Source organism: Salvelinus alpinus, chromosome 6, assembly GCF_045679555.1.
Source record: "Salvelinus alpinus chromosome 6, SLU_Salpinus.1, whole genome shotgun sequence".
Taxonomy (NCBI): domain Eukaryota; kingdom Metazoa; phylum Chordata; class Actinopteri; order Salmoniformes; family Salmonidae; genus Salvelinus; species Salvelinus alpinus.
The window spans coordinates 52,651,342-52,675,296 of record NC_092091.1 but is presented as its reverse complement, the minus strand read 5'-3'; the positions used below and the strand labels follow the sequence as shown (position 1 = coordinate 52,675,296).

Genomic DNA, 23,955 nt, shown 5'->3' with positions numbered 1-23,955 from the left:
AAGGTAACGTTTTACTGTACTTTGAGGGGTACCTTGAAAAACAATTGACGAGCGCTGATGACATGCATAAGAACCAGTATATTGTGTCCATAGTCTCTTTGTCGAAACAATTTTAGCTTACAGTGGCAGATAGAAATGACTATTCACTGAATCAGAGGCAGTTACTTGTCACTGACTACCACAAACGTAATGTTGTGTGTGATGAGTGAACTATACAACCAAACAGTGCTACAACCAAAGTCAATGTATACTTGACTGTGTTAACCTGAATGTAGATTATTAAGATGCAAGGGTTTTCTCCTCGTGTTTGGTCGTATGATTTTTCACACTGTTTATAGCCACAAATTGTATTTACTTTAATGTGATATGATGATGCGGTGCACTTCCAATAGATTGCCTGATGGGTCACTTGGATAATGTTTTGGTGCATTTTATTTTAGATGTGGCCCTGAAGAAAAGGGCAAACTAAGGGCAGCAATGGCCAATCTCCAAGAAAAGAGCATACCATCTTTCCTACACAGATAAAGTTGGCTCAGGGCAAACAGAACCATGCAAGATGGAAATAATTGGTTCCAGAGTGCTTCACCACTTGAATTTTTTTTTTTAGTTCTAATCCTAGGTTTTATTCTTACATTTTCAGGTCAGAGGTATGTTTTCTGATAAAGCTAACCATGTGCGTTGCATTTTGCCAGTGTTTCCCAGAAGACCATGTGACATGTGTCCCAAAAGTGCCCTCTCCAATCAGATTTCTCGACCCAAAATTCCATCTAAAACAGAATATTCAGAGAAAGATTATGTAATATTGTCTTTTGGCATATCTGGACGATGTTGGAAGGCGTTGTATCCTAATATCAAATATCTTCGGCTTTTACGATATAAACCTTGGACCAAGTGCAGGAGATTTTCTTCTCTCAATCGAGCCATTAATTTTTCATGCAAAATTTATCCAATCCTGAGAAATATATTTAAAAACCACCTATATCAAGCTTATATGTAGATTGTAGGCCTAAATACATTTTACAATGCTACACATGTACAATATGCACGGTTGGCACACTAAAACAAAAATGCTGTTTCTTACATGTAGGATCTTAATTTGATCACCCTGTTGCAGGAGATCTTTCCTGCAATCTAGGAAAATAAAAATGTGTAGTGTATTTGAGGTTTAGATACATTAAGGCAGACTTGATCTGCCTTAATGTATCAACCCCTACAAAAATGTCCATTAATTGCAATAATTCACATTTACTGTTGCTGCAGGATTATTGACCTGCTGTAGCAAACTGGCACAAATGAAGATCCTACATCTGTATGTCACTTCCTGTTTAGATATGGCCTATGCCAGATCCCCTTCTGAGGGCGGGCTGAGGCAGCACGCCGACCAGAGGTTGCGAGGCGGGAGTGGCGCCCGGGCTGACAAGTTGTCATCCTCCCACCAGAACAGAGCTTCCCAGGACCCACGCTCTCAATCCGGTGCCCCTGGCGGACACAGTTGGAGACAGGAAACCTCCCCTGGTTGCCAAGAACAGGACTGCAGCCAGGATGCGTGGGAGAAGGGTGGCGGGTCGGGAGCGGGCCGCAACAAAGCCAAGCCCTCCTGGAGGCCCATCCGGGAAGTTCTGAACGTGGACAGCGTCTTGAATGACCTTGAACGACGGCAACAACAGCAGCAGCACGGCGGCGGTGGTAGCCCCCGGCTCTCTAAACCCTTCTGTCAGGAGAGGCCTCAAGACAGCGAACGGGACAACCGGGACTGGGAAAAAGAGCGGGAAAGGGATAAAGAGCGGGAACGGGAGCGTCTCAGGATAAGGGAAGAGCGCAAGCAGCAGAAGTGCTTGATGACGATTTACGAGGACGAGCAGCGGCAGGAGACAGAGAGCCACAGCTCCCTCGAATCGGAGGGCAGGCCAAGTGGGCACGGAGATCGGGGCGGTGGAGTGGGTGGGAGCAGCGGCGGGGGGAGGGCCAAGGGCGGGCCCAAAGCCCTGTTGCGCAGCGACACCTGGACTATCCAGAGGACTGAGTCTGGATACGAGAGCAGCGACCGGCTGAGCAGCGGCTCCACCAACCCTGACTCGCCCGGGGTAGACAGCTTTGCCGGGAAGGAGCAGCGGTTGACACCAGAGGTGCAGTCTCAGAGGTATGTGTGACAGACTAGGTTTGAACCCAGATCTAGAGACCGGGCTTTAGCCTGATGAGCTAAAGCCTAGGAGAATTGCCTAGGGGCTTTGTTTACATTCAAGTCTTGTATTAAGTGACTGTAATGCACTATTCATTACGTTTAATCGAGTTCGTAGGTTGATACCTAATAAACTTGCCTTATATTTGTTTATATAGATTTTTTGTCTTTCCATGTGTTTCCAGATGCTAATACAATTAATTTTACACTTTAAATATCACACAATGATAGTTGCACCACAATGTCCATCATAAACTTAATCTCTTGGGGCATCACAACGATCTTACTCTCAGAGTTGAAATCTTCTTATTTTTTTCAGCAGGAGTCAACTTCACCCAAACAGATGTGATTCAAAACCTGATGCGGTACACTCCTCTTTGCATCAAGGTAAGTGGATGTTCTGAGCTTTTGAGAGTGTGTTTTTAATATAGAAGTTGTTGTACAGATGTATGATTTTATTTTTATCACTCTTTTGTTTCTGAGAATTTTTCTGCACTGCAGGAAAGGCAGATGGGCTTCATGATTTACATAAATTCACTGAAAACATGCAATAACACATGGTTATATTAACCGTATTGCACTTTTCATGTAGCCTAATTTTGGCTGGCTAATAACCTAACCACTAATATTGCTTAACCACCGATCAAGCAACATGCTGCAGGATTATTTTTGCTGCGACAATACTGGTCCAATTAAGATCCTACAGCTGTATGTAGTGAAGGTTCACCGTTTGTAGTTTAAACTGAAAGACAGTCATGTTCTCTAAGGGACAGTTTGAAAATGTACTGGGGTGGGAGGGCTGCTCCAAAACAGGGGAGTACGTTTTTTCCCTGATTTACAGTCACCATTTTGCAGGTTTTCATGATTTATTTCAGCTTTTATTTCTTTCATCACATTCCCAGTGGGTCAGAAGTTTACATACATTCAATTAGTATTTGGTAGCATTGCCTTTAAATTGTTTAACTTGGGTCAAACGTTTCAGGTAGCCTTCCACAAGCTTCCCACAATAAGTTGGGTGAATTTTGGCCCATTCCTCCTGACAGAGCTGGTGTAACTGAGTCAGGTGTGTAGGCCTCCTTGCACGCACACGCTTTTTCAGTTCTGCCACAAGTTTTCTATAGGATTGAGGTCAGGGCTTTGTGATGGCCACTCCAATACCTTGACTTTGTTGTCCTTCCTGACTGATGTCGTGATATGTTGCTTCAATATATCCACCTAATTTTCCTTCTCATGATGCTATCTATTTTGTGATGTGCACCAGTCCCTCCTGCAGCAAAGCACCTCCACAACATGATGCTGCCACCCCCGTGCTTCACGATTGGGATGGTGTTCTTCAGCTTGCAAGCGTCCCCCTTTATCCTACAAATATATCGATGGTCATTATGGCCAAACAGTTCTATTTTTGTTTCATCAGACCAGAGGACATTTCTCCAAAAAGTATGATCTTTGTCCCCATGTGCAGTTGCAAACCGTAGTCTGGCTTTTATATGGCGGTTTTGGAGCAGTGACTTGTTCCTTGCTGAGCGGCCTTTCAGGTTATGTCGATGTAGGACTCGTTTTACTGTGGATATAGATACTTTTGTACCCGTTTCCTCCAGCAACTTCACAAGGTCATTTGCTGTTGTTCTGGGATTGATTTGCACTTTTCGCACCAAAGTACATTCATCTCTAAGAGACAGAACGCGTCTCCTTCCTGAGCGGTATGATGGCTGCGGGGTCCCATGGTGTTTATTATTGCGTACTATTATTTGTACAGATGAATGTGGAACCTTCAGGCATTTGGAAATTGCTCACAAGGATGAACCAGACTTGTGGAGGTCTACAATTTTTTTTCTGAGGTCTTGGCTGATTTTTTTTTGATTTTCCCATGATGTCAAGCAAAGAGGCACTGAGTTTTAAGGTCGGCCTTGAAATACATCCACAGGTACACCTCCAATTGACTCAAATGTTGTCAATTAGCCTATCAGAAGCTTCTAAAGCCATGACATCATTTTCTGGAATTTTCCAAGCAATTTAAAGGCACATTCAACTTAGTGTATGTAAACTTCTGACCCAGTGGAATTGTCATATAAGTGAAATAATCTGTCTGTAAACAATTGTTCAATTGTTAGAACATTTTCTTGTGTCATGCACAAAGTAGATGTCCTAACCGACTTACCAAACTATAGTTTGTTGACAAGAAATTTGTGGAGTGGTTGAAAAACGAGTTTAAATGACTCCAACCTAAGTGTATGTAAACTTCCGACTTCAACTGTAAGTATTCAACCCCCTAAATCAATACATGTTAGAATCACCTTTGGCAATGATTACAACTGTGAGTCTTTCTGAGTAAGTCTCTAAGAGCTTTGCACACCTGGATTGTACAATATTTGCACATTATTATTTTAAAATATCTTCAAGCTCTGTCAAGTTGTTTGTTGATCATTGCTAGACAGCCATTTTCAGGTCTTGTCATACATTTTCAAGACAATTTAAGTCAAAACTGTAACTAGGCCACTCAGGAACATTCAATGTCGTCTTGGTAAGCAACTCCAGTGTATATTTGGCCTTTTGTTTTAAGTTATTGTCCTACAGAAAGGTGAATTTGTCTCCCACTTTTGCCTATGCTTAGCTCTATTCTGTTACTTTTTATCCTACAAACCTCCCTCGTCCTTTCCCATGACAAGCATACCCATAACATGATGCAGCCACCACCATGCTTGAAAATATGTAGAGTCAGTGATGTGTTCTGTTGGAGTTTCCCCAAACATAATGCTTTGAATTCAGGACAGGAAGTTCATTTCTTTGCCACATTTTTTGCAGTTTCACTTTAATGCATTGTTTTAAACAGGATGCCTGTTTTTGAATATCAGCAACTGAGTTAGGAACCTCTACGGGATCGGTGTCCCTGTACCGGGATGGTTGATGCTAACATGCGCTAACGTGCGCTAATGTGACTAGAATGACGTTGTAAGTAACAGCAAACTTTCCAGGAGATACAGTAGACATGTCTTATATGGGCCGAAAGCTTAAATGCTTGTTAATGTAACTGCACTGTCCAATTTACAATAGCTATTACAGTGAAAAAATACCATGCTGAGGATAGTCTGAGGATAGTGCACAACAACAAAACACTTTTATCACTGCAACTGGTTTGATACATTCACCTCTGAAGGTAAATAGTGTACTTACATTCAGTAATCTTGCTCTGATTTGTCATCCTCAGGGTCCCAGAGATAAAATGTAGCATAGTTTTGTTTGATAAAATAATTTTTTATATTCAAATGTAGGAACTGGATTCTACAGTTTCAACCCCTGCTGTCTCTGGCTCCACACCCACCCTGCCCGGCCATCTAGATTTGTGAAAGTTGGCGTATAAGCTAATGATCCATCATGTATGACATTCCTGGGAGTGTGTAAACTTAAATGTTGTATTACCATAACATTTTTGTATGTTCTCTATAGTTATGTACTTGAAAATGTATCAATTGACTAATTCGGCACACTTGGGCAGACTTGATACAATATACTGTGCAGTATTGCAATGCTTCACTGGATGAATCTTAAACTTTGCACACACACGCTGCTGCCATCTAGTGGCCAAAATCTAAATAGCATCTAAACTGCAATATTATATTATGGCCTTTCTCTTGCATTTCATAAATGATAAAAAAAAAAATGAAAACACATGTTTTTGGGTTTGTATTATCTTTTACCAGATCTAATGTGTTATATTATCCTACATTAATTTCACATTTCCACAAACTTCAAAGTGTTTCCTTTCAAATGGTATCAATAATATGCATATCTTTGCTTCAGGTCCTGAGCTACAGGCAGTTAGATTTGGGTATGTCATTTTAGGTGTAAATTGTAGTGACTGGGTATATTTATACACCGTCCAAAGTGTAATTAATAACTTCACCATCTTCAAAGGGATATTCGATATCTGATTCTACCTATCTACCAATAGGTGCCCTTCTTTGCAAGGCATTGGAAAACCTCCCTGGTCTTTGTGGTTGAATCAGAGTTTGAAATTCACTGCTCAACTGAAGGACCTATACAGATATTTGTATGTGTGGGGTACAGAAATTAGGTAGTCATTCAAAAATCATGTTAAACTCTATGACTTGTTAAGAAAATGTTTACTCCTGAACATATTTCAGCTTGCCATAATAAAGGGGTTGAATACTTATTGAGTCAAGACATTTCAGCTTTTAATTTTTTATTAATTTGTAAACATTTCTACAAACATAATTCCACTTTGACATTTTGGGGTATTGTGTGTAGGCCAGTGACACAAGTCTCAATTTAATCATTTTTAAATTCAGGCTGTAATACTACAACATTTTGAAAAAGTCAAGGGGTGTGAATACTTTCTCTAGGAACTGTATCTATTTTTAAATGACATTCTTAGAATGTTCTTTGAACGTCAGTAATGTTTTTTTTGTGTTTTTTTATGGAAAGTTTTCTTAATGTTCTGAAAACATTACTTAATATATATCATCATCAACTACCTCTTTACCTACTGTATTTATTTATTTATTTTGCTCCTTTGCACCCCATTATTTCTGTCTCTACTTTGCGCTTTCTTCCACTGCAAGCCAACCATTCCAGTGTTTTTAGTTTTTATTTTACTTGCTGTGTTGTATTTACTTCGCCACCATGGCCTTTTTATATTTTTATTTATTTATACATATATTTGTTTGCCTTCACCTCCCTTATCTCACCTCACTTGCTCACATTGTATATAGACTTATTTTTTTTTTTTCACTGTATCATTGACTATATGTTTGTTTTACTCCATGTGTAACTATGTGTTGTTGTATGTGTCGAACTGCTTTGCTTTATCTTGGCCAGGTCGCAATTGTAAATGAGAACGTGTTCTCAATTTGCCTACCTGGTTAAATAAAGGTTAAATAAAATAAAAATAAATAAAATCAGGAAACCTGCAGAAAATAATATCCTGGAGTACTGAAATTCCCACAGAATAATGTTTTTTCTTAATGTTCTCCGCGACATTCTGAGAACATCACTTTAAATAGGACCATGAGGAAACCTGTAGAAAACGTTCTGCTGAAGTACTGAAATTCTAACAGAATGACATTGTTTCTTAACGGTCTCGGAACAATTTGAGAACATTACTTTAAATAGAACCATGGGGAAACCTGTAGGAAACGTTATGCTGAAGTACTGTAATTCCCACCTAAGAAACATATGGTTCTCAGAATGTTACACCACATGACCAAATGTATGTGGACACTTGCTCATCGAACATCTCATTCCAAAATCATGGGCATTAATATGGAATTGGTTCCCCTTTGCTGCTATAACAGCCTCCACTCTTCTGGTAAGGCTTTCCACTAGATGTTGAAAAATTGCTACGGGACTTGCTTCCATTCAGCCATAACAGAATTAGTGAGGTCGAGCACTGATGTTGGGTGATTAGGCCTGGCTTGCAGTCGGCGTCCCAATTCATCCCAAAGGTGTTTGATGGGGTTGAGGTCAGGGCTCTGTGCAGGCCAGTGAAGTTCTTCAACATGATCTCAACCAACCATTTCTGTATGGACCTCGCTTTGTGCACGGGGGCATTGACATGGTAAAATGGGAAAGGGCCTTCCTCAAAGTGTTGGCACGTCTAGAATGTCATCGTATGCTGTATGCTGTAGTGTTAAGATTTCCCTTCACTGGAACCAAGGGGCCTAGCCTGAACCAGACCATTATTCCTCCTCCACCAAACTTTACAATTGGCACTATACATTGGGGCAGATTCCAATAGTCCAATAGCGGCAAGCTTTACACCACTCCAGCCTACGCTTGGCATTGCGCATGGTGATCTTAGGCTTGTGTGCGGCTGCTCGGCCAAGGAAACCCGTTTCATGAAGCTCTTGGCAGCTTTTGTAGAGTTTAGAACTCGGTAGTGAGTGTTACAACCGAGGACATCTACATGCTTCAGCGCTCAGTGGTCCCGTTCTGTGAGCTTGTGTGGCCTACCACTTCGCTGAGCCTTTGTTGCTCCTAGACGTTTCCATTTCACAATAATAGCACTTACAGTTGACTGGGGAAGCTCTTGCCGGACATAAATGTCATGAAATGACTTGGTGGAAAGGTGGTATCCTATGACAGTGCCACATTGAAAGTCACTGAGTTCTTCAGTAAGGCCATTCTACTTCCAATGTTTGTCAATGGAGATTGCATGGCTGTGTGCTCAAATTTCTACACCTGTCAGTAACGGGTGTTGCTGAAATAGCTAAATCCACTAATTTTAAGGGGTGTCCAAATACTTCTCTATATATAGTGTATGTGCTACAGTAGCTGGGTATCCTGCACCATTCCCAGAATGTTTTGGGAAGGTTGTATGCAAAATAACCATAGGACAACCACGCACTCACCAAGCTCTAAGAAACATATGGTTCTCAGAACGTTATGTGCTAGCTGGGTAGTCTACCAGTCAACTGTCTATACTGCCTTCTATCCATAGTGACAATCGTGGTAGGTGAATCTTTTGTCAAGATCTGCAATAGGTTAACTATCAATCACACCACACAAAAACATCTTCACAAATCTTCACAAATGTTCAATATGAATCCACAAGAGAGTACAATTGAGTAAAATTCTACTCTGGGCTGTAAATTGTAATGGTGCAAAAGCCCTGTTATTTGAATGTTTCATTCCATTCATTCCATTATGATCAGTTGTGGGTCTACTCAGGGCAGATTATAGAAAGGCACAGTAAGCAGGACAGTCTGGCGGTATTTTTACTTCTGATACTAATGCGCTGTCTGTTGCCGATCATCATTCTTCGAAGGCGTCCTATTTAGTGTCCACATAGGCCTATGCTCCCAGCAGGCCCATTATTCAGGAAAGTTGTCACGCCTGCTCCCGCTCCCCCTTTCTGGCGCTCGGCCCACCATTACGCACACCTGTCACCATCGTTACGCGCATCAGCGCTTCATGGGACTCACCTGGACTCTATTGCTTTATTGATTGCCTCCCCTATATCTGTCACTTCCTCAGTTTCTTCCCATTGTCTGCATTAATGTTGGTTTTTTCCCCCTGTCCAGACGCTGTTCTTGTTTTGTTATATGTCCGTGTATCTATTAAATCACTCCTTGTACTTGCTTTTCGTCTCCCAGTGTCTGTCCTCACAAAAGTATAACAAGTGTTCTGCCTCCTTTCCGATCCGTGCGGCTATTCTTTGACCTAGAACCTAACGCTTCAATATAGCCTAAATATTTGTAATTTCACTTTTTAAATGTCTTACCTTTTATGTGTGGCATAAACACAACTAGTCACAGTGTTTTAATCTGATTAGGCTACTTCAAAAGTCTCCCGTCGGCTATCTTCTCACGTTCATCCACTCCACTTGAATATCATTCCATAATCCAAACTGCTTAACGGCTATTCGATTAATGTAAAGAGACAACTGTTACAAAACACAAAATGTTCATGACATTTGGAGATTGTCAAACCAAGCCTTTGATATTGAGTAAGGAGGGATGTATTTTCTGTTTTTTCGAGACTGACATACTCTACTTGGTTGTGGTGTTGAAGACACAAACCATGATGATAAGTGCTTGAAGTTGGTAATCGGTATGCAGTTATGTCTTGCTTATTGGTTGTGTGTGGTGCATTGGCATAGAAACCTGTTGGTGGAAAATTCATTGCATATATTTTATATGATTATAAATATAGCATCAACATTTTGAAAATATGATTTCCCCCTACAGTAGCTGATCATTGTCTGCAGCTGGCTCTTGTCGTAGTGTAAAGATACAGGCAGGGAGAGTGAGCTTGTCTGTGGTGGTCGGCGAACCCTCAACCTTCTATAGACGATATCCACGTTTATAAACACAAGGTTGCTACAGTTATTGTTACTTATGGTGGTAATAATTATTTTTTCTTTCATTTTATGAGGGGGAGGGTGTGCAGAACATTTTACAGTGCAAGGGGAGGGTCATTTGCATATTTCAAACTGTCCCTAAAGAGTTGCATTCATAACAAATCTCTCAGAACACTTGAAAAAATGTTTATTCTTACATAGATCTAGCATTATAACTGCAAAATCATAGTAATAGTTCTAAGTCAATACAATACATAATGTATCTTCTATCTATTGTGATGGAAATGTTATACTTCATTTTCATCACACTATCATAGTTCAACCCTTGCTAAAATGTTCAAACTGTATTATAAGATGACTTTGTATTTACATCCGAGCAAAGACAAAATCCTCAGTGTTTTGAAAAGAGATATATCAGTATTATCTTCCCCTCCCCCGTACCAATGTTTCAGGGAAACATAGGCTTTAAAAAAGAAGGAAAAGCAGATTAAGGGACTTTTCATTTTGATCCCCTGATTTAATGGTGCTAGATTATGGCCAACTGAATATGGGGGCAATAGGCCCTAAACGCAAAGGATTTTTGTCATGATTGCACAGCCCTGGTGAGTCATGCAAAACCAAGCCCTTCAAATCTCTTACGTTCTAATCTGCACTAGCTATTTAAAAAACATGATGATTTCCGAGAAGAAAACGCTAAATAAACCTAGCGTGGAAATAGATTTTGAGCCGAGCTAACAAATGGCCAACTGTTGCTACTGTAAATAGCGGTACTGTAAGTGTCACTCACATCAAAATCTATCAGACATGTGTAGTGTACAGTAGGATATGTGTTGTGTAGTACTGTAGGTTTCTGACTATTTTCCACACGGAGAATGAGGCTAGGCAAAATATAAAAATGCAGTAACATCCTAACTATAATTTGTTGTTGTCATGTTGAGAGCTTGATCTTATTATTGAGGGGCCAGAGTATGGCATTTTAGTTAAGTTTTATCCTATATGTGGTTCAGAGGCTAAAGAGGCCATTTTAGTCACAGAAAAAAAAAATGAAAACACAGTATGGGGTGAATAAATGTAAAACAGAATGTCATTTTGGATTGTGCGCTGGTTGTCTGTATGTCTCTAGAATGTCCACCTGTTGATTTAACCTGTTCACCCACTAAGCCCCTCCACATTCATTAATCTGACAGTAATCCCCAAATGCTTGTTCAGATGCCGCAGCTGGACTTGACTGTTTCCACCTTAGTCATTGTTGTTAATATGTTAGCTTGTGTGTAGAGCACTGTGTGCTCTAGTAAGTTATGCTCCCCGTAAATATATATAAAAGCTAAGCTATTGAAAAGCTTTTATTGTAACTGAATCAAGTGAGTGCTGGCCCCTTTTTCAAATTTTCATGTGATCGAGTGTTGACTGCAAGCACTCTTTCATTGTTTTATGCAAGAGCATAGAGTTGAACATGTTTTATCCCTTTACCTGAATACGTTAGCTTATAGCAATGCTTCCTTCTACAGTCAAGCCTGTGTGAATCTAGAGCCAAATCGACTCCCACAGCTTTTATCCTTGCATGGACCTCTAGGTCAGTGGGGGGGGAAAAGACGCTTCTATTTTTAAAGTGGATGAATTTAGCATGCATACTGCCTCCTGCTGTACTGGCCCGTCTGCCGATTGGTCGATCCGGCGGCAGGGACAATGGCGGTGGAGATCATCACTGTGCTGCCACCGTGTGTCAGAAAAACAGAAATGCTTTTACTCTCCCAACTCACTGGCACTGTGAGAGAAATAGGCTATCTCCCTGAAAATAGGCCATTCCCTATTTCTCTCTCTCTCTCTCTCTCTCTCTCTCTCTCTCTCTCTCTCTCTCTCTCTCTCTCTCTCTCTCTCTCTTTCTCTCTGTCTCTGTTTCTGTCTGTCTACCTGCCTGTCTATCCCTCTCTTTCTTTCTTTCTTTCTTTCTTTCTTTCTCTCTCTTTCTCCCTCGCTATAATGTCTCTCCTGCGTGTTTTTCTGTTTGTTATTTCTCTTCTCTGCGATTAGGTGTCAGTTTATATCTGTCTCTAGAAAATGGAGGTTTAAATTAAAATGTAAAATACTTATTCCTAATTTAGAAATCATGAATAAATAGACCTGATTAACTGTTGATTTAATTTATTCAATGGAATCACCCCCAAGTTGTATTACTTTTCCCTTTTGGACAAAATATCAAGATTTATTGTGGGGGAAAAACTACCCATACTTTATAAATAATGTAAATAAATAACTCCATGAAATGTTGGTGATTGCATGATTTTGGGGTTTCATTTTATTTTTGTCCTAAGCAGTGAGTCAGCTTTGTCTATTTGTTTTCTAGGCAAACATCAACTGACAACTCAGGGAAAGAACTGCGACCATCAAGTTTCACATCTCCTGAAAAGTAGTCCAAGTTCAAGGTAATGTACCAACTTGGATATTGTTATTGTTATTGATATGTTTCATGTTGTTAATTGTCAATGTGTACATCCATATTTTGTGCACTTAAAAAGTATATTGTGTTCTATTCTATTGTATTCTATTCTACAGACGAAAATGTAGATACAGCTCCGGCAGTTCTAAGAAAGGAGCTGGTCCAGAGAGGGACGCTAGCTCCTCAGACAACAGGAGCAGTCACATGATGGGATCGCCAGAGATGAGTAACAACAACAGAGGTGGTCACCATGGCGATAGCCCCGCCATGCGGCGCCTGGGTAAAACCAGCAGCTCGGAGTGGAACAGCTCTGACGACCTGGCTGGAAATCTCTCGGAACCAGAGGACAGTGCCTACCGCTCCAGCAACATCAAGCCCCTTCTGTCCGAGTCTCCCTGCCCCTGTCCCCCCCACCACCTGGCCTTCCACCAACCCCCCCATATCGAACTAGAAGAGCCCTCATCTCAACATCAGCCCTCCATGCCGCCACTGCCTCACCCTAAAGCCGCCCAGCGAGCCTCCCCTCACCAGGGGGATGTTGGCCGCCATTGCTTCCGTCCCAGGCTACTCCAAGAGCCCTCCCAGACCAGCCCCCGGCCCAGCGTCCGGCCCGCCCCGGCCTCACATACCCCCAGCCCCAACCAGAGGTCGGAATCCAATGGCCCTCTGCAGAGGCCCTCGTCGGGTGCCAGCTCCAAGTCGGGCTCGGACCCAGAAAGGAGCAACCCGTCGTCGGGCGAAAGCGAGGAGAGGCTCCCCATCTGCAGGCCACCTGGACCCGAGTCAGCGGTAGCCCAAGGGGTTTCCCTCACCACGTACTTCAGCGTGGACAATTGCATGACAGACACGTACAGACTTAAGTACCATCACCAGCGACCCCTCTTACTCTCAGCTATCGTGCCCAAAGCACCAACTGAGCCCCGAGAACACCCCAGCCACCACCTGCACCCCGCAAACACACACTCCATGCTAGACCCACCCAAAACCCGGCCTGATGCAGGTAAGCTTGGACAGTCACAGCGGCTTGTAAAAACACATACGGGCAGTCATGTACAGTACACTGTTCCAAAACAAGTGGTCTCAACAGTAAACTTACAACTCTAAGTAGAAATATAAAGCATCCAAATATTTTAAATGCTGGCATCTGCCCAAAATTAGCTTTGACGTCATCTGTTAAAAAATATAAATATATATTTTTCATGTGTGTTTTTGCATTGAGTTCATCTATATCTATATTGTTTTATTTTTTCCACAAAAACAGGCCATAACTGCAATAAGCCCACTGCAAAATGGAACCCAGTGACAGCCAAAGGACTAGATGAGCGTGGCTATTTGTGACGATATTACCTGGTAAGTGATACGCTGTGACCTTTCAGGAATTGCCATGTATCACAGTTCCTCTTATCAGTACCTTTTTGATGGCTCCGCTACCAGATCCTTTTATGCATACAGATGCAGTTTATTTTGTGCATTACAGCATGACATGCTGCACTCGCCTGTGTCAAAATCAGTGAGAGAAGGGCATGCACAAAGTAATTTTATTTCACTGGTGATGATGAGGACACATTAGTTTAATGCAGTAAAAAATCAATATATATATTTACATATATATATGTATATATATGTATATATGTAAATGTATATGTGGTTATGGATGTGTCACTGCAACCTTAAAGGTCCTCAATGATGTCACCATTGCCCTTGATTCTAAGCAATATTGTGCTGCTATTTTTATTGACTTGGCCCAAGCTTTTGATACGGTAGACCATTCCATTCTTGTGGGCCGGCTAAGGAGTATTGGTGTCTCTGAGGGGTCTTTGGCCTGGTTTGCTAACTACCTCTCTCAAAGAGTGCAGTGTATAAAGTCAGAAGATCTGCTGTCTCAGCCACTGCCTGTCACCAAGGGAGTACTCCAAGGCTCAATCCTAGGCCCCACGCTTTTCTCAATTTACATCAATAACATAGCTCAGGCAGAAGGAAGCTCTCTCATCCATTTATATGCAGATGATACAGTCTTATACTCAGCTGGCCCCTCCCCGGATTTTGTGCTAAATGCTCTACAACAAAGCTTTCTTAGTGTCCAACAAGCTTTCTCTACCCTCAACCTTGTTCTAAACACCTCCAAAACAAAGGTCATGTGCTTTGGTAAGAAGAATTCCCCTCTTCCCACAGGTGTTATTACTACCTCTGAGGGTTTAGAGCTTGAGGTAGTCACCTCATACTAGTACTTGGGAGTATGGCTAGACGGTGCACTGTGCTTCTCAGCACATATCAAAGGCTAAAGTTAAATCTAGACTTGGTTTCCTCTATCGTAATCGCTCCTCTTTCACCCTAGCTGCCAAACTAACCCTGATTCAGATGACCATCCTTCCCATTCTAGATTACGGAGATAATTTATAGATCGGCAAGTAAGGGTGCTCTCGAGCGGCAAGACGTTCTTTACCATTCGGCCATCAGATTTGCCACCAAAGCTCCTTATAGGACACATCACTGCACTCTATACTCCTCTGTAAACTGGTCATCTCTGTATACCCATCGCAAGACCCACTGGTTGATGCTTATTTATAAAAACAACCTTAGGTCTCACTCCGTCCTATCTGAGATATCTTCTGCAGCCCTCATCCTCCACATACAACACTCGTTCTGCCAGTCACTTTCTGTTAAAGGTCCCCAAAGCACACACATCCCTGAGTTCGCTGCAGCTAGCGACTGGAACGAACTGCAACAAACACTCAAACTGGACAGTTTTATCTCAATCGCTTCATTCAAAGACTCAATCATGGACACTCTTACTGACAGTTGTGGCTGCTTTGTGTGATGTATTGTTTTCTCTACCTTCTTGACCGTTGTGCTGTTGACTGTGCCCAATAATGTTTGTACCATCTTTTGTGCTGCTACCATGTTGTGTTGCTACCATGTTGTTGTTATGTTGTGTTGCTACCATGCTGTGTTGTCATGTGTTGCTGCCTTGCTATGTTGTTGTCTTAGGTCTCTTTATGTGGTGTTGTGTTGTCTCTATTGTTGTGATGTGTGTTTTGTCCTATATTTATATTGTATTTATTTTATTCCCAGGCCCCCGTTCCCACAGGAGGCCTTTTGCCTTTTGGTAGGCCATCATTGTAAATAAGAATTTGTTCTTAACTGACTTGCCTAGTTAAATAAAGGTTAAATAAAATAAATACATATATTCATCTGTATACTAGAATTTAAGCTGTTCAATACCACTACTCAGGACAAGCACTGACTTTGCTACTTATTGAGGAAATGTTTGCTTACTGTAACCATGTTTCCATCCACAGCTGTGATGGGAGCAGTTTCGATACAATTGTATAAAGGCCGACAGATAATGTGTTTGTTCGATGTGTGAATTTTGTGTCTGTAAAATGTATCATGCAAGAAATGTCGATGGAAAAGCCTTTATACACATATATTGATATAATAACCATCGTATCGAAGTAAACTTGGAGTCACGCGATGATATGGTGTGTGGTCCTCCCACTACGACTCGGTAAACCGAAAAAGTTTAGGCTATATATAATAAATTATGATGAACTTCTTGATGCTCCTTTACAATAAATATTGAAGGTCTTATTCTGGTGACATGATGATTGATGTTTGACAAATAAAATATTCTAGCAAAATTTTTGTTTGAGAAAAGTCAATTTTGCTAAAAAGCAATTTTTGCCCATTTTAATGGAAATCTATTACTGTAAGGTACTTAATTGTTACCCAGAGACGAGTTGATATTGATATATAAACGGCTGCATTGGGCCTTTAAGATAAATGCACTAACTAAGCTGCTCTGAATACAAGTGTCTGCTAAATTACTCAAATGTAAACTTAAACAAGCAAAAACAAGAGCTGAGAAATGCACAACCAATAAACCAGACTTAGATCAAATACATAGGTTGAATACTTTAAAATATCTGTTAATCAAAAATATATAGTTTGTGTGGTGCACTTCTAGTATTATTGCATTGGTTTCATTGTACTCAACCAAATGAAATGAAACAAATGAAATGAAATGTATTTTAAAATATTTGACATTGACAGATATTTTACCCAGGTCTGCAATACAAGAAGTGTGTAAGGACAAGAAAGGTTTTTAGCAACAAGCTCTATAACACACATTGGTAATGCGGTCCTCTGTTGCTCAGTTAAGAGCATGGCGCTTGCAACACCAGGACAGTGGTTTCAATTCCCAGGTCCACCCATACATAAACAATGTATGTATTCTTTGGATAAAAGCGTCTGCTAAATGGCATATCTTTCTTAATGTAAACAGTGAAAATGTATTCATGGCGTACACATATAATCTACTGTCATAATAATCTACTGTCCTCTTCTTACTCATAGGTCTGATGTCCATCTAAAATAAACTATTGAACTGGATGCCAAAGAGTCTGCTGGCTGGAAAAGTGTTGCTCCCAGAACTTCAACTGTAATCAGTGTCAAATGTCAAATCACTGATGCACTGTGGTTTACTGAAGTACTTATATGTATTTTAAAGTAAGATACAGTTTGATAGTCCACTGTCAGAGACAAAATGTATCTATGTTGATAGATGAGTTGGAAGTTGGAAAGGGCAGTCCAAGGCATAATACAGTCAAATATAATGATTACCTGTTGAGTATACACTCTATACCTTTTGGTTTAAGGTAATGTGCATCTCTGATTGTGTAGCCAACACAAATTCTGTTTCCGAATATAAGCGGCAAATTCAGCAATCTCATAATACAAACACCAACATTGTGTTTGTATACATGTTATCCTGCTAAATAGACAACTGTAACAATGTTAGCCAACCTGCATTAGCCAACCTGCATGAGGACTTATAAAGAGGTAACAATTAGTGATGTGTACAGTATGAGCATGCGCATGGCATACTTTACATTTGTATCCAACCGACATCCAAATTCCAATTGGTTTATGTTATTGGGTCTACTTAAATGATATTTTCACTTTTTTGACCTGCCTCAATTTTTCCACATACAGTACCATGCAAGTACTTTATAGGCCAGGAGAGACATCAGATTTATTTCAAAAACTGCTAACTTGACCAACTTTAGCCACTGCTAACCAAAAGGTAAAAGGAATGATAGGGGAAAGCTCACTATGTTCAGAATTTGTGGCAAAATCACCTCTAAGTAACTTCAATCAATCAAATATCTTTATAAAGACCTTTTTACATTAGCAGATGTCACAAAGTGTGTATACAGAAACCCAGCCTAAAACCCCAAAGCAAGCAATGCAGGTGTAGAAGCAAGGTGGCTAGGAAAAACTCCCTAGAAAAGCAGGAACCTAGGAAGAAACATAGAGAGGAACCAGTCCTCTTCTGACTGTGCCGGGTAGAGATTATAAGATTACATGGCCATTAAGGCCAGATTGTTCTTCAAGATGTTCAAATGTTCCAAAGATGACCAGCAAGGTCAAATATTAATCACAGTGGTTATAGAGGATGCTATAGGTCAGCACCTCAGGAGTAAATGTCAGTTGGCTTTTCATAGCCGAGCATTCAGTGGTCAAGACAGGTCGAGAGAGAGAGCGGGAAAGAGAGGGTCGAAAGAGCAGTTTCGGGATAAGGTAACCGGTCCGGTGAAAAGGTCAGGGTTCCAGGCAGAACAGCAGAAACTGGATCAGCAGCACAACCAGGTGGACTGGGGACAGGGACAGCCAGGAGTTGTCAGGCCAGGTAGTTCTGAGGCACGGTCCTAGGGCTCAGGCCCTCCGGGAGGGGAGAGAGCGAGAGAGAGATGGGAGAATTAGAGGGAGCATACCTTAGATCACACAGGACACCAGATAGGACAGGAGAATTACACCAGATAGGACAGACTGACCATAGCTCCCCGGCACATAGACTATTGCAGCATAGATACTGGAGACTGAGACGGGGGGTCGGGGGACACTGTGGCCCTGTCCGACGATACCCCCAGGCGGGGCCAACCAGGCACGATATAACCTCACCCACTTTGCCAAAGCACAGCCCCCACACCACTCGAAGGATATCAACAGACCACCGACTTACTACCCTGAGACAAGGCGACGTATAGCCCACAAAGATCTCCCCCACCACACGAGCCCAAGGGGGCGCAAAACCGGACAGGAAGGTAACGTTGAGTATAGTGAAAAAAGCCTAGCACGACGTGATGCACCTCTCCTAGGGACGGAATGGGAGAGCACTAGCAAGCCAGTGTAGAGAGGGGAGCCGGCCAGACAGAGACAGCAAGGGTGGTTTGTCACTCCAGTGCCTTGCCGTTCACCTTCGCACCAGTGATTTGAAGGTGTTTGAGTTGATTTGGTCGCGCAATTTTGAACATGGTGAGCTTGCCCCTATCACTCCAATTGTTAATAGTGGCTATTTAAACAAATCAAACCTGTGGATGACAGTTTCTTTGGCCCCATAGACTACTTTCAGAGTAAGTGGAAAAAATAGAGGTAAGTTTGAAAACAGCAAAAATATCCTTTAAGTTGTTATTATTTATTGTATTTATTTAGTGAGAAGATAACGGCAGGGATTCAATATGATCGCGAGTTATAGCTATTGCAGCTTTTAAAGCCAATGTTCCCACATTCACGGAGATCCTACTCACGGTAAATGCTGCTAATGTTGTCTCAATTGGAAAATAGCGTAAGTCTGAAAAAAGCATAGTGTTCCAAGGTGTGGATGCTAGCATGATTGTGTCAATATGTTTTCATCAATGTCTATAACCTACGATCGGATTGAATCCGGGCCAAAGTGTTGGACACTATATAAGCATGATTGTGTCAATACGTTTTTGTCAATGACACCCATAGTATCGCAATTTAAGGTGCAATTGATTTCAATGTTGGTAAATCTGATAGCAAGTTGCCCTCTAGATGTTTCTGAATGAAGCCAAACAAATATAATTCACATTAGAATTCATTTTATACTGTTTTCATTGGATAGGTCAGGGGACATTTCCCTGTCAAAAACCAGGAACCATAACTTCTACCATAACTTTTTAACATACATTTTCACATTTCACATTGTTAAAGGAAGAAAAGTACTAGGTAAATAACCCAATGGGAGATGGCTTCAGTTTTGGTGATCCATAAAACCATTCAGATCATTCAGATCATGCTAATGTATAAAACTTTAAAGGCCCAGTGCAGTCAAAATCTTGATTTTTCTGTGTTCTATATATATTTCCACACTATGAGGTTGGAATAATACTGTGACATTGTGATAATGATGAATACCATTTTAGTGTAAGCTGTTTGAAAAGAGCGTCTGAAATTTCTGCCTGTTTTGGTGGGAGGGAGTATTGGCCTTCCATGGTGACATCAACATGCAGTAAATTAGTTAATAGACCAATAAGAGAGTTCCAAACCTCTCCGCCAAAAAACTTATTTTTTTCTTTTTTTCCCCTCCCTGCTCAAATCACTCCCAGACAGTCCTAGCAAGATCCTTGCTTAAGAATTTGCTATTTCCTAATAAGATATATTTGTTTCTTTTTTTAAATTTTAATTGAAAACAATCACAGTAAGGTACTTCGTTGTTACCTAGAAATGATTTGATATTGAGATAAAAACAGCTGCATTTAACCTTTAACACTTCACAGTATAACACTTTGTTGGTGACAGTTTGCTTGAGGAAACTATCCGTAATATTTTATATAGGTGGGATGGTACTTTATCCATGGGGATTTCTGAACACTGCAGCTCATGATTTATATTGCAATTTTGCAGCATTTGGAAATTGCCTTGGATCATGTGTCATTACATATTTAAAATGTTATGGTTAGTTTGCTCATGCAAAGTGCTTCTTTGTGAGAGGAAAATGTCGCTTGAAAACTTTCCAGATATCTCAACTCCATTGCCTGTTACAAAAAATTGCAACAGAGCTACATTGTAGTTTTATGGTATTTAAGTCATCAATAGGCAAAACTACATTGCGGCTAACTGGGGATACGTATGTAGATTCATTAACATAATGATTTATTTTAATTGCAATGTTCCTCTATCCATTTGCAATGTGTGCAAAGAACAGGTAAAGCAATTACATGGTTGGGCAGAACCAAAAACAAAACTTCTGAATCTTGCCCCATGTCCCAGAAGACCCTGCTACTTTCAGAAAAAAATTATTTAAAGGGATAGTTCACCCAAATTACAAAATTACATGTTGGTCTATGCAGTCTATGGACAAGGTGAGACAGCAATCCATGCTTTGGTTTTCTTTACCTGGCCACTGTCTCCAAATGCAAACGTTTTACCATCTATGGCACACATTCAATGCAAGTCAATATCCCCGATATTAGAATTTTTCACATTCATCAGCATAAAATGTAGTGCTGCATCTATGTGCACAAATCTTTAAGAGAAAAAAGCTATTGAAAACTTAGGATCTTGGCTGTCCTTTTTCAGTTATCAAAACAAAATGTAATCCAATTGTGATCTGTCATTAGATTTTTGTAATTTATTTAAATGCATGCTGCTTCAAAATTCACAGTTTTGCCATTATGTCTGGTAAATTTCATTTTTGTTATGGTAAAATAAGTATTGACATTTTGGCATTCAAATAATTTGGGGTAAGACTCAACAAACCGGGACACTAACAACAATGGATGTCATAGTATTTGCTCACTAATGTTCCTAGGCTGTTGATATATGAATCCCCTTTAATCTTTTTGAGCTCAACATGAAACTGTTCCCAGTTCTCACTGGTAGTGTTTTTATTTGCTTGTTGTGAAGTTGGTTATTTCAATGCTTTACATAAAATTATTCACGTAATATACAGTTTATTATTCCTTTATGTAAGTCTTGCTTCAGCGGAAAGGTTTTAATTGTTTTTCTCACTGGGTATTTTTGGGAGTATATGGACTTTGTATATATTGCTCTGCTGTTATATCTGGAGTGCCTTTGCATTTTTTCCATGAGAAAGTTTAACATGTTCCATTTGAAAAGAAACATGTACAGTATAGCTGACTGTGTACACTTTATATTTTTGGAGATGCCTATGCATTTATTTTTATTCATTGTTTAATAAACTTAAAATTATGCAATCACTAAATATTTTTTGTATGCCTCTGGTTTTTGCAGTCACTTGATTTCCATTGATGATTGACAACAGTGAGTCACAGTCATTGGCAATAGCGTATTGCGCTAGTGGGCTCGTACTCATCTAATCTTGAATATTCAGAAATATCTGTATACATTTTGTGGACATTGAGAAATTGAGAAAATCAGTCCATAAATAATTCAAAAACGTGTTTACTTCTTAAAATATCAAACCTGCTTTACACATTTCTATTACAAACAGTGCATCTTGTACAGCTAAAAATGATGTTGGCGTTACAAAGACCTAAAGTGGTCCAGTGGCTTAGGAAAGGTTGTAAAATGGTATCATTCTGGATTTGAACGTAGCTCTTCCTGGTCTTAGTGGTTGGATTGTTTGATCGGTTTCCTCTAACCCCTCTTGAAAATTCTCTTGGCTTCGACTCCATCATAGCTGTAGCTCTGTTGGAGGAAGAGTATATACATTTTATTGTGACAACAAAAATATCCTACAAGCAGACCTAGTTCAAATCCATATCCATGACAAATACTTCTGTCAAATGCTCCACTTGATTTGGTTTGCCCTGTATAATTAAACCAATGGAATAGTCCCAACATTACAAACTCCAAGGTAAATCAAGCTAGGTACTTTCAAGCGTTTGATTTGTACTCTGGCCAAGGTCTGCTGCCTGTTTTCTTCTTCAGAAGTGTAAATATGTTTTCATTTAGGGTGTGTAAAACAGGGTGCATATACACTTTTTTCACATGCAAATATAATTTTCCAGAGAGGGTAACTAACCTGTACAAGTTCCTCTCCAACAATGGCTCTGGTAGTTGTCAGCACCTTTCCATTGTCCTTTCTGGTGAATGTACCTTTCATCATGTCTCCTTCCATGCCCCATGAACCCTGATGGGTGAAAGGTCAAATATTTCATCATGATACTGGTCCAAGAATCAAGTGGCAACATTCCAGGTAATCTTTTTGCAGTCATGCTGCACATCGAAAAATATTTCTATATCATATTCATCTATTTGCTGAAAGGTTTTATACTTCATTAGGCCTGTGTTCCTATATGCACAGTAGCAAACTGTACATAATGAAGAAATGTATTGTGAATGTGTTCTAACTGGTATCCTAGTGTGGACATGTTGGAACAGTGCCAATGGGACTGTGCCCTGTACTTTGCAACTCATTATCAAGTATTGAATAGCTTCGAGCGCAGAAAAATAATGCAATAAACTTTTGTTATTGGAAATAACAGATAGGAATAGAAATCGCTGGATTTGTGGTATGCATCCATTCAATTATGTTGTTACTAATTTCTTCTCCTGGGAATACACTATGCATCAACATAAAAACTATGCCTAGGCTCTTCCACAGCCATTGTATGTATGGCTGCAAGAATATAATACTATATAATACTGTATAAATGCATTGCTTACTGATAGCATTGTCCCATCTGCAAGAGCATATTCAAAGGTGACTCCCAGGGTAAATTCCAAATCCAGCGTGCGGAAAGAACTGGCCTCCTTCACGACAAATTTGTCTCCAGTTTGTTCAAGGGTAATCTTGAGGTTATCGTGAGCAGCCAGCTTCCTCTTGACCATGTTGACACCTGTGAACAGAGACACAATCCATGTGTCCAACTCCAAATCAAATTGAACCATGCGTAAACCATGTGTAAACGACTATACAAGATATTTAATTTGGATGTACTACAGTGCAGCACCTGGATAGATATTATGCATTCATTTTACAGTGCCTTAGGTGCGAGGTACATATAACATGTCAGAAAACATACATAGTCCTCTAATCTAAAGGCATTTAATGCATAAAAAATCGCTTTTATACAAACACACCACTGAATTGCCTGTGGTACAAAAAGTAAATTGACTTTATTTGCATTAAATGCACTTTGTATGCCTGTTTAGGTAAACATTTTGTAGGCCTACTTGTCTTTGCTTTCAACATCCACCAAAAGTCAGTTTGTGCCGAAGTGTCTTTCCCCCAAAACTAATTTTCCAAAAACTATTGATCTCTTACCCATCTGCTCCATGAATTTCTCATAGTTCTCGCTGCGGTCTACTTTCCAAGTGCCGTTGTAGGTCATGGTTGCTGGAAGGGTTGGACTGGCTCTACTCTAAGGAGTGACCTGCCTTAGCCTACCACCTGGCCTTTTAAACCACTGCTTGTGTTAGCTCACTCTCTTATCGCTCTCCCCTATCTCATATGCTGATGTGGCTGTGTAAAGCTCATATTTCCTCAAGGCTACACAAGTCATGATCTTCCACTGTGTAGTGCCAATAGCTGTGTTTTGGTACAATGGGAATTGTCCCTTTAATGATCATACAATATGCAAGGTTATTGTTTCGACATCCTTTGCCCTTTACTATCACATAGTTATTTGTGGCCGCAGATAATCTGTGCTGTGCTTCGGATGTGCAGGATCGTTCCTTTGTTATAAACAATGAGTCACTATTTTCCATCTATTTAGTAGAGCAGTA

The 23,955-nt window shown here is 40.4% G+C and overlaps 2 protein-coding genes across 3 annotated transcripts in view; one reads left to right on the top strand and one right to left on the bottom strand.

Annotated features, from left to right (window-relative positions):
• Nucleotides 1-17,402, top strand: part of LOC139578854 (inactive ubiquitin carboxyl-terminal hydrolase 53-like) — a 46,756-nt gene extending 29,354 nt beyond the window's left edge. Inside the window, exons 14-19 of one of the 2 annotated variants that reach the window (XM_071406954.1) lie at nucleotides 1,330-2,140; nucleotides 2,502-2,566; nucleotides 12,343-12,421; nucleotides 12,552-13,435; nucleotides 13,697-13,785; nucleotides 16,792-17,402. In XM_071406954.1, coding sequence (XP_071263055.1) covers nucleotides 1,330-2,140; nucleotides 2,502-2,566; nucleotides 12,343-12,421; nucleotides 12,552-13,435; nucleotides 13,697-13,773 — 1,916 coding nt within the window. In that variant the 3' untranslated portion in view covers nucleotides 13,774-13,785; nucleotides 16,792-17,402. Of the gene's footprint in view, nucleotides 1-1,329; nucleotides 2,141-2,498; nucleotides 2,567-12,342; nucleotides 12,422-12,551; nucleotides 13,436-13,696; nucleotides 13,786-16,791 lie in introns of both variants that reach the window. The other variant, XM_071406953.1, reaches the window with a different exon arrangement.
• A 4,246-nt stretch (nucleotides 17,403-21,648) lies between these two features.
• On the bottom strand, nucleotides 21,649-23,684 carry LOC139578855 (fatty acid-binding protein, intestinal-like). The gene is made up of 4 exons (XM_071406955.1): nucleotides 23,495-23,684; nucleotides 22,894-23,066; nucleotides 22,250-22,357; nucleotides 21,649-21,912 (listed from the first exon to the last, which is right to left on the bottom strand). Exons 1-4 carry the CDS (start codon nucleotides 23,559-23,561, stop codon nucleotides 21,862-21,864), a joined length of 399 nt encoding a protein of 132 aa, XP_071263056.1. The 5' UTR covers nucleotides 23,562-23,684; the 3' UTR covers nucleotides 21,649-21,861.
• Between the last annotated feature and the right edge of the window lie 271 nt (nucleotides 23,685-23,955).